Source organism: Hypanus sabinus, chromosome 3 (assembly GCF_030144855.1).
Source record: "Hypanus sabinus isolate sHypSab1 chromosome 3, sHypSab1.hap1, whole genome shotgun sequence".
Lineage (NCBI taxonomy): Eukaryota > Metazoa > Chordata > Chondrichthyes > Myliobatiformes > Dasyatidae > Hypanus > Hypanus sabinus.
Genome location: NC_082708.1, coordinates 39,349,831 through 39,360,863, shown reverse-complemented (window position 1 = coordinate 39,360,863; position 11,033 = coordinate 39,349,831). Strand labels below are relative to the sequence as shown.

General features: G+C 36.2%; 1 protein-coding gene across 2 annotated transcripts in view; it reads right to left on the bottom strand.

Moving 5' to 3' along the window:
* Nucleotides 1–9,108: 9,108 nt before the first annotated feature.
* The window catches only part of katnal1 (katanin p60 subunit A-like 1), a 29,743-nt gene continuing 27,818 nt past the window's right edge, over nt 9,109–11,033 (bottom strand). For both annotated transcript variants that reach the window (XM_059964108.1, XM_059964109.1), the window contains exon 11: nt 9,109–10,974. In XM_059964108.1, coding sequence (XP_059820091.1) covers nt 10,776–10,974 — 199 coding nt within the window. In that variant the 3' untranslated portion in view covers nt 9,109–10,775. The remainder of the gene's footprint in view (nt 10,975–11,033) is intronic.

The following is an 11,033-nucleotide window of genomic DNA, read 5'->3' as shown; positions in this document are numbered from 1 at the left end:
ATGTTTGGTAGTGCCATCTTAAACCAGAAGTTTGAGAAGTATAGGCCAGTTAGCTTGACCTCAGTGGTTGAGAAGATGTTGGAGCCAATTGTTATAGATGAGGTTTCAGGGTACTTGGAGGCACATGATAAAATAGACTAAAGATAGCATGGTTTCCATAAGGAAAAATCTTGCCTGACGAATCTGTTGGAATTCTTTGAGGAAATCACAAGCATGATAGACAAAGGAGAATCCATTGATGTTGTGTACTTGTATTTTCAGAAGGTGCAGCATATGAGGCTGCTTAACACGATTAGAGCCCGTAGTATTACGGGAAGGATACATGGCAGGAGATAAAGAGTGGAAATAAAGGGAGCTTTTTCTGGTTAGCTGCCAGTGAATAATGGCATTTTACAGGGGTCACTGTCGGGACTGATTCTTTTTACATTATATATCAAACGATTTGGATGACAGAACTGATGGCTTTGTGGCCAAGTTTGCAGATAATACTAAGGTAGGTGAAGGAACAAGTAGTATTGTGGGAGCAAGAAGACTGCAGAAGACAGATTAAGAGAATGGGCAAAGAAATGGTAGATGGAGTATAGTGTCAGGAAGTGTATGGTCATGCACTTTGGTAGAAGGAACAAAAACATGGACTACTTTCAAAATGGGCAAAAATCCGTGGTGCAAAGGATTGAGTCCGTGGTAAAGAAGGCAAATGCAATGTTAGCATTCATTTCGAGAGGAGTAGAATATAAAAGCAAGAATGTAATGCTGAGGCTTTATAAGGCATTGGTGAGGCCTCACTTGGAGTATTGTGAGCAGTTTTATTTAAGAAAGGATGTGCAGACATTGGAGAGGGTTCAGAGGAGGATCACACAAACGATTCCAGGAATGAAAGGCTTGTCATAAGAGAAGTGATTGATGGTTCTGGGCCATTTACTTGCTGGAATTTAGAAGAATGAGGGTGGTGGAGGGAATCTCATTGAAACCTATCAAATGTTGAAAGGCCTAGATAGAGTAGATATGGAGATGATGTTTCCTATAGTGGGTGAGTCTAAGACCAGAGAGCCTAGCCTCAGAATAGAGGGACATCCAATTAAAATGGAGAAATTTTTTTAGCCAGAGGGTGGCGAAACTGTGGAATTTGCTGTCACAGGCAGCTGTGGAGGCCAGGTCATTGTGTGTATTTAAGGCAAACATTGATAGATTCTTGATTAGTCAGGGCATGAAAGATTACAAGGAGAAGGCATGAGAATGGGGTTGAGAGGAAAAATGGATCAACTACAATGAAATGGCAGAGCAGACACAATGGACTGAATGGCCTAATTCTGCTCCTATCTTTTAAGGTTTCTGGTAAGATGGCAGTGCAATCAATGGCAGAGGTTTCTAAGGGGTCAACCAAAGGTGTTATTGTGCACTTTAAATGTATTTTGTTTTATGATTGCAAAACCCTACTGGACATTAAGAACTTAAAGTACTCCAGGAGTACCCCATCAGTAAGTTACTCAATGGCAGAGAAACTGAAGGAGCTGAACTTGGTTTGGATTGTGCTGCATTAGAGAGGTGGCGGAGGAGATGGCGCACAAAGGCAGTGTGCAGTCTAACAGCAAGTGATTGTCTTGGGTCACTGATGCGAGTCCTATTCACTGGTTTATTGGCGGATGGCATATCCTTGGTTGTTGTGAGGACTAGGCCTCACACCACAGGTTCACCTGCTTACAGCCACCTAGAGAGGCGTCCAAGAGAGCACCATCCACCAGAGGCAGTGTGGCATGGCGTAAGAACTGGAGTTTGTGCTATTGCCCAGTGTTTGCTTGGCCAGACAAGTTGTATTGTGTTCAACTGCAGATCTCTGCAACATTCCTGGACTCAAGGGTCTTAGACTATTTACTTATTTAGTGATCTACAGCATGTAGTACACCCTTCGAGTCACACCAACCAGCAATCCCCCAATTTAACCAGCCTGATCTTCTTTCTTTATCAATCTTCTTATTAATTAAGTACACATATATAAACAAGAGAATAATCTCAAGTATCTATATTGATAATAATTCATATGAAAGGTAAAATAAACATTATCAAGATCATACATAGTATTAATCTAATTGTATACAATAAAAAATAAGATTATCAATTCTCCTCTTATCATTCCATGAAAAGAAGAAAAAAGATAAAGAAACTTTTATAATTTTTATATACATAAAAACCCACTAAACAAAAAAAAAGCAAGAAAAAAGAGACTTTCTGATCAAATCAAACATTTCAAGAAAGTAACTGGAAGAGCAATAAATCAAATCATATGAAAATATTGAATAAAAGGTTGCCAGGTTTCTTCAAATTTAAAGGATGTATCAAATGTCCAACTTCTTATTTTCTCTAAACTTAGACAGGACATAATGGAGGTAAGCCAATAAAAAACAGTAAGTGAATTAGAGTCCTTCCACCATTTAAACAAAATGGCTCTCCTAGCCAATAAGGTTGTAAAAGCTATCATCTGTTGAGCGGAAACAGAATATGTCTTGCTTCCGGTGGAGTGATCCAAAAAATTGCTGTAAGTAAATTCGGTTGTGGGTACAAATTCAAGACTTTTGATAAAGTTTTAAAGACATCTTTCCAAAAATTATCTATCTTGATACAAGACCAAAACATGCGTGTTAAAGTAGCCACCTCAATATTACATCTGTCACAAATAGGATTAATATTGGAAAAGATACGGGCTAATTTATCCTTTGACATATGAGCCCGATGTACTACCTTGAATTGTATCAAGGAATGACAGGCACAAATAGAAGAAGTATTTACCAAATGAAAAATTTTATCCCATTGATTATCTGAAAGTGACTCTTGAAATTCCAATTCCCGCGCAGCTTTAATTTTATCATTAGATAACATTTGCAAATTCAATAACCATTTATAAATTATAGCTATCAGTCCTTTTTGAAATGGTTTAACCTGAAAAAGAGTATCTATGACCCAATGACTTGGCCTCTACAGCCACACTCAGCAACGGATTCCACAGATTTACCACTCTCTGACTAAAGTAATTTCTCTGCATCTCTGTTTTAAATGGATGTCCTTCAATTCTGAAGTCATGCCCTCTTGTCCTAGACTCCCTTACCATGGGAAGTAACTTTGTCATATCTAATCTGTTCAGGCCTTTTAACATTCAGAATGTTTCTATGAGATCCCCTTTCATTTTCCTGAACTCCGGGGAATACAGTCCAAGAGCTGCCAAACATTTTTCATATTCATGTATGACTGAATGACAATTAAACTTAAACTTGCTGTGTTACTCATTGTGCAACAATCACAACATAAATTCACCACGAAGAATTGCAAGTGTGTAGAGTAATAATGATAAAAGTAGACTGAAATATTAATATGCATATTGATTTTAACTGAATTTTAAAAAGGGGGAAAATCCCAGTATGTCCCTACTTATTTGGTTAAGCAAATAGTTCCATTTCTACACACAATTCAATAGATGTCCCAATTTGTTTAAATTTAATGCAGATTGACTGTAACATGCAGAAACAATACTAAAAGGGAGTTTTAAATACATTCATGTATAAGTTTGAGGAGTTTGAGGTTCAAAATGCTACAGGATTATACTGGCAATCCATAGCATTTACATTTACAAAAATGTAATATCAGTTTGGGATATCATTTATTAAAATATTCCAATTTGAAATACTGAGGTGGTGGACATGGATTAATACCAGCTTTTGTCTAAAAATACTTGAGTAACCTGCTTGCATTAGAATGTTTACTAATTAAATACAAATAGAAGCCTTGGAGCTGAGAGTGTGAAAGAAGCCTGTGAACTGCAAGAAGAAATCAATTAGGTCATATGGGTAGGAACCTGGTAAAAGGCATTCAAACCAGGGAAGGTTCAGATTATGCTTTTGGTAAAGGTAAATAAAACACAGGAAATAACAATTAAGCTGTAGGAAAATGGAAAGTTAGGGGTATTCATTGGACCTACAATTGCGTGTCCACCAACCTATGAAAATAGCAGGAGGAAACAGAGAAATATTTCCTTTATAGTAAGATACTGCTTAAGAGCAGGAATCTTGTAATGAAACACACAAGAGGTTAGGTTGCATTAGTGTACTGGAATATATTATTGGAAGAATAAAATATCACTAGAGGGACTTCAGTAATTATAAGGAATCACTGAGATGGAAAAGTTAAGAGGATAGACCTCTGATGGAAGGTTCAAAACTCAAAAGGTTCAAAGTACATTTTATTATCAAAGTATGTATACATTATATATACAACCTTGAGATTTGTCTTCTAACAGGCTCCTTTAAGGTCATTGACATGAAATAGATACTACCTTATCTGAAAAATTTTAGCCCTTTCTGTTCTCATTTAAATACTTTAGCCCATAATTAAAATTACTAGAGGATACTGGGGGATATTTAAATTGAAGTGCAAATAATGGACATTTAGATAGCTACAAGAGGTAACTACTGTATTTCCCTTAAGTAGCAAGGTCAATACAAGGGGGCATAAATTTAAGCCAATAGAAATGTGAATGTATAAACACTCTGGAGGCAGCAGTTTGAAGGTCAATACCTAAAGCATAGAATCGATTTTCACTATCGAAGGAGTAGCTGCAAGATTCCAGACTAATACCCTGAAAGTTACCCTGAAATTCCATATTTAACACAAACATGGGGTAGACATCTACAGTACAATTAATTCTTGAGATGGAATTACAAAATGTTATATTACACAATTACATTTATATAGTAGTATTCCCAAGCTCTGTACATTGCAAAGCACTTTCTAGTCAAAATCATGCCTTCAATAAATAAATTTAAGTACTGAATTTGCTAATGGATACAACCATTGCTGATAGAATCTCAGATTGTGATGAGAGGGCATACGGGACTGAGATACGCCAACTAGTGGAATGGTGCTGCAGCAACAACCTGGCACTCAACATCAGTAAGACGAGAGAGCTGATTGTGGACTTCAGGAAGGGTAAGACGAAGGAACACATACCAATCCTCATAGAGGGATCAGAAGTGGAGAGAGTGAGCAGTTTCAAGCTCTTGGGTGTCAAGATCTCTGAGGAATTAACCTGGTCCCAAAATATTGATGGAGTTATAAAGAAGGCAAGACAGTGACTATACTTCATTAGGAGTTTTAAGAGATTTGGTATGTCAACAAATGCACACAAAAACTTCTATAGATGTACTGTGGAAAGCATTCTGACAAGTTGCATCACTGTCCGGTATGGGAGGGGGGGGTGTCGTGACGGGGGACTACTGCACAGGACCAGAAGCTGCAGAGGGTTGTAAATTTAGTCAGCTCTATCTTGGGTACTAGCCTACAAAGTACCCAGGATATCTTCAGGGAGCAGTGACTCAGAAAGGCAGCGTCCATTATTAAGGACCCCCAGCACCCTAGGCATGTCCTTTTCTCACTGTAACCATCAGGTAGGAGGTACAGAAGCCTGAAGGCACACACTCAGCGATTCAGGAACAGCTTCTTCCCCTCTGCCATCCGACTGATAAATGAACATTGAACCCTTGAACACTACATCACCTATTTAATACATATTATTTGCTTTCTGCACGATTTTTAATCTATTCAATATACGTATACAGTAATTGATTTGCTACAGTATTATATTTTTTCTTCTATATTATGTATTGCATTGAACTGCTGCTACTAAATTAACAAATTTCACAACACATGCTGGTGATAATAAATCTGATTCTGAAGGAATTTTTTTTACAATGATAGGAAATGGGTCAGCCAATATGCACATAGCAAGCCTCTACAAACAGCTATGTGGAAACTAAATAATGTTTGTAAAGATGGATGTTGGTTATGACCTTAGAATAACATACCCACCATCTTCCCTCCTTTGAAACGGTGCCAATAGGATCACCTATACTCTTCATGTAGTAGATTGGATCTTGCTTTAATCTTTTATTTGAAACATACTGACAATTCACTATTTTGTAACAAAGACTTATAACTATTGTGAATAGCTGACCAAATGTCCAGAAACACTTATTATTCTCCTTTACAGATCAGAATCAAATTAATCACTTGCATGTGATGTGAAATTTGTTAACTTAGCAGCAGTTCAATGCAATACATAATCTAGCAGAGAAAAAAATAATAAATGAAATAAATAATAATAATAAAGTAAATCAATCACATATATTGAATAGATTATTAAAACATGTGCAAAAACAGAAATACTCTAAATTTTATTAAGTGAGATAGTGTCCAAAGCTTCAAAGTGCATTTAGGAATCGGATGGCAGAGGGCAAGAAGCTGTTCCTGAATCACTGAGTGTGTGCCTTCAGGCTTCTGTACCTTCTACCTGATGGTAACAGTGAGAAAAGGGCATACCCTGGGTGCTGGAGGTCTTTAATAATGGATGCTGCCTTTCTGAGACACTGCTCCTTAAAGTTGTCCTGGGTACTTTGTAGACTTGTACCCAAGATGGAGCTAACTAGATTTATAACCTTCTACAGCTTCTTTCGGTCCTGTGCAGTAGCCCCTCCATATCAGACGGTAATGCAGCCTGTCAGAATGCTCTCCACATTACAACCATAGGAGGTTTTTGAGTGTGTTGTCTTGCCTTCTTTATAACTATGTTCGTTAGAATAAATGAGTATCAACTAAATTTTAACTAATTCCTCTTTGCTGAATTGGTAGTGAAAATTCTTACTAGCTCAGAATAATACAATGATACAAATGGTAAAGGTTACTATAAAGTTCTGAAATTAAAGTTTATGATTAAATTTATTTCTGAGAAAAATGTTTAATGTTAATTTAAGTAACGGGAGTATTCAAGGACATTTTCAACCTCTCACTTGCTTCAAAAAGGCAACAATTATACCAGTGCAAAAGAATAATATGGGCTGCCTTAACGACTATCACCTGGTAGCACTCACATTGACAGTGATGAAATGCTCTGAGATGTTGGTTATGACTGAACTCCTGCCTCAGCAAGGACCTGGACCCTTTGCAATTTGCCTATCGTCACAATAGGTCAACAGCAGATGCTATCTCTATGGCTCTTCACACAACTTTAAACCACCTAGACAACACAAACACCTATGTCAGAATGCCATTTATTGACTATAGCTCAGCATTTAATACCATCATTCCCACAATCCTGATTGAGAAGTTGCAGTACCTGGGTCTCTGTACCTCCCTCTGTAATTGGATCCTCAACTTCCTAAACGGAAGACCACAGTCTGTGCAGATTGGTGATAACATATCCTTTTCACTGATGATCAACACTGGCGCAGCTCAGGGGTGTGAGCTTAGCGCACTGCTCTGCTTTCTGTATACACATGACTGTGTGGCTAGGCATAGCTCAAATACCATCTACAAATTTGCTGACGATACAACGATTGTTGGTAGAATGTCAGGTGGTGAGGAGAGGGTGTGCAGGAGTGAGATATGCCAACTAGTGGAATGATGCCGGAGCAACAGACTGGCAATCAACGTCAGTAAGACAAAAAGAGCTGATTGTGGACTTCAGGAAGGGTAAGACGAAGGAACACATATCAATCCTCAGAGGGATCAGAAGTGGAGAGAGCAAGCAGCTTCAAGTTCCTGGGTGTCAAGATCTCTGAGGATCTAACCTGGTCCCAACATACTGATGTAGTCATAAAGAGGGCAAGACAGCAGCTATACTTTATTAGGAGTTTGAAGCGATTTGGCATGTCAACAAATACACTCAAAAACTTTAATAGTTGTACCATGGAGAGCATTCTGTCAGGCCACATCACTGTCTGGTATGAAGGGGCTATTGCACAGGACCAAAAGAAGCTGCAGAAGGTTATGAATCTACTCAGCTGCATCTTGGGCACGAAAGGCAGCATCTTTATTATTAAAGACCTCCAGTGCCCAGGGCATGCCCTTTTCTCACTGTCACCATCAGGTAGGAGGTACAGAACCCTGAAGGCACACACTCAGTGATTCAGGAACAGCTTCTTCCCCTCTGCCATCTGATTCCTAAATTGTCTTTGGAGCTTTGGACACTACCTCACTTTTTTGTAATTTAGAGTATTTCTGTTTTTGCACATATTTTAATAATCTATTCAATGTATGTAATTGATTTACTTGTTTATTTATTATGTTTTATTTTATATATTATTATTTTTTTCTCTCTCTGCTTAATTATGCATTACATTGAACTGCTGCTGCTAAGTTAACAAATTTCACGTCTCATGCCGGTGATAATAAACCTGATTCTGATGTATTGTGATCTGGGGCAGAATTAGTTGGTCCACTATAGCTTTCTGTCTAGATATGGTGTGAAATTTAACGCAGACTTTGAAAAGTACAGCTATCAGAGTGTCTAGATATGTCCTCAAATTTACCCCTGACTTAAGAGGAACATCTGTCCCTTGAGTTGCAAGGATGTGACTTCAATAAATTTAGGAAATCTCAAGCTAGGTCATAGAATGAGTAGTTATACAACAGAAACTACTTTCAAGAATACTCATACAAAATAGATTATATAATTACCTACCTGTTACTCACATCACTTAATAATCAACTTGTAGCCAGAGGAAGAAATAAGAAAACAAATTTATTGCCACTGAATACCTTTTCTGTGCATGCAAATGACACCAATAATTGGTAGCTGTTGACCACAATAAACCTATTGTTTGATATTCAGTAGAACTCAAAATATTGTAAATGCAAGTTACTTTGAAATTATTTACTCCCTTATGCAACATCACTGACACTGATTTTTAATCATTAAACCCAATCATTACAGCTAAATAAGATTGCATAGTATTTTTTCCTCAACAGTTTATCTAACAATGGCATGTGAAATGAAGCAACTAATCAGGTAACACAGATTATGTGCTTCTATATTGACAGAAGCCAATCTCAGCATGGTTTATCTCATCTGCCAGCCGAGATCTGTCCTAATGATCATTATCATGAAAACAAAGTAACTGGTTATTTATCACAATGCTGTCTGTGGGATCAACTGTGTTATTCATTTGAGTGCTGATACCTAATTCTATGTTAATCAATTTAAGTTAACTAGAAAATATGATGGATATTTTATAAACGTACTTGTCTATTTTCATAAAGTATTGATTAAAAATAAATCTGAAATCGACAAATTCAAAAGTATGTTTACTAGTAAGCTTATCAGGATTAGTCCATTGTACCAGAGATTTCACAGGTGTTTAAAAAATTATTTAGAACAGTTGCATAACAAAAATACAACATAAATAATATTTAGAAGTAATATGAGTGGTTATTAACATAATACACAAAGCTTTTACACAATATAAAATGACATAAAACATTAGCATCCCTGTTCTTAGAAAGTTTTGTACAAAAAGTGCAAGTACTAAAAGGAATGCTCATAACTTAATACTGAATTGTTGATGTTTACAACACTATTCAACTCAAGCTTAGCTAAATTAGTCATTGTATTAGCATGGAGTTAATTTATAAACTGAAAAAGAATGCTACAAGATATTCTGCCTCATTATCATATTAGAAACAATGGAACAATTAAAATTGTTCATTGACTTTTGATGTCCTTGTGCAATGCTTAGTGTATCCATCCTTAAATCAAGGTTACTAGTAGTTACTTGTAGTTAGATATACTAATCAGCTCAGTAAGTTAATAAGATTCTTCATATCTAAACCACAATTAAATCAAATTACCAAGCATGGAAATACCAGTTAGTTCTCTGCTATAAAACTCCTGTAACAAGTTTATCTACTGCATAAACAAATAGTAGTGGTGATTTTAACAAAACTGGGCTTGGTTATTCATAATTTAGTATGCAATGGGCTAAACAGTTATCTTTATAATGCTGGTATATACAACAGCAAAATAATTCAAAGCAAACTAAATATTCTCAAAGAATAATGCAATTGTAATAAAGTAATGTTATATTACCCTATTATCACTTTTATACCCTTCAATGGCAAATGTCACTCTCTGTAAAAATGGTCGGGAAGCTAACTGTAAACACAAAATTAAGGTCAAGGGGCAATAGGATAAATGACGGGAGTAATTACTTGCTACTATGGTCTACCACAGAGCAGACAAAACAAAAATCAAGAAGAAAATTTAAAGATTTTGTTAATTTGTTTGATTTGTACCACCATGGAACTAAATGATTAAACTCACCTGAAGATAAGCAGACAAATAAATGAAGCCTTTTCAATTTTTTATAAAACCATTAAAAAATCTAACAAATGAAAATATATTGTTGCCTATGGAATTGTTAGTTTTGTTCATGATTAATTAAAGCAGAAATGTAGTTTCTTCTATACTTCAAGCCCAAATCACATAATTATTGCTATGCATTACATATATGGCTGTTAAACAAAGGCGTACGTTTGGAGCATTCAAATATGCAATGTACTGAATTATGGAATGAATTTAGATAATTCAGACCAATAATTTAGACCAGAGAGAAGAATTATTTTCAATACACACCATAGTTTTATGTTGAGATGTAATTAAAGATTTCTCTAACATGAATAAAGGGAAAAAAGTTCTTTTTTTTTAAACGAATTGGTCAACACAATTAAATAACCTGACATTACTGTGACCCAATACATGCCAGTTGGTTTAATTACTAGTATAATAAAGTGCTTTAATTTGTATGCATCAAGTCAGCATCAGTAAACAGCCAGTTCTCAAGGCTCAACTTATTAATACACTGTCTATTTATGAACCAAAATGTACCAACTTAATCCTCAATTCCCTATGACTCACACAGTATATATAACTCAAATCGATTCACTTTCACCTAGAACTACACTGAACCAAACTCAGCCATCCAAGTTGCATACTTTTCAAGATCTGAAGCAGAAACGGATTTGGAGATTTTCTTTAGAGACAGTTCGAAGTCATCCATTGTTACAGGCATTTGCAATTCTTCTTTGGATAAAGCTTTGATTTCTTCAGGGGACAGGCCTTGAATTCGTCGACGCATTGCCATCATGCAAGCATCTCTAAAAGCAGTTAGAACAGAAGTTACAAAAATACATTTAAATTTACTATTTAAGGCCCA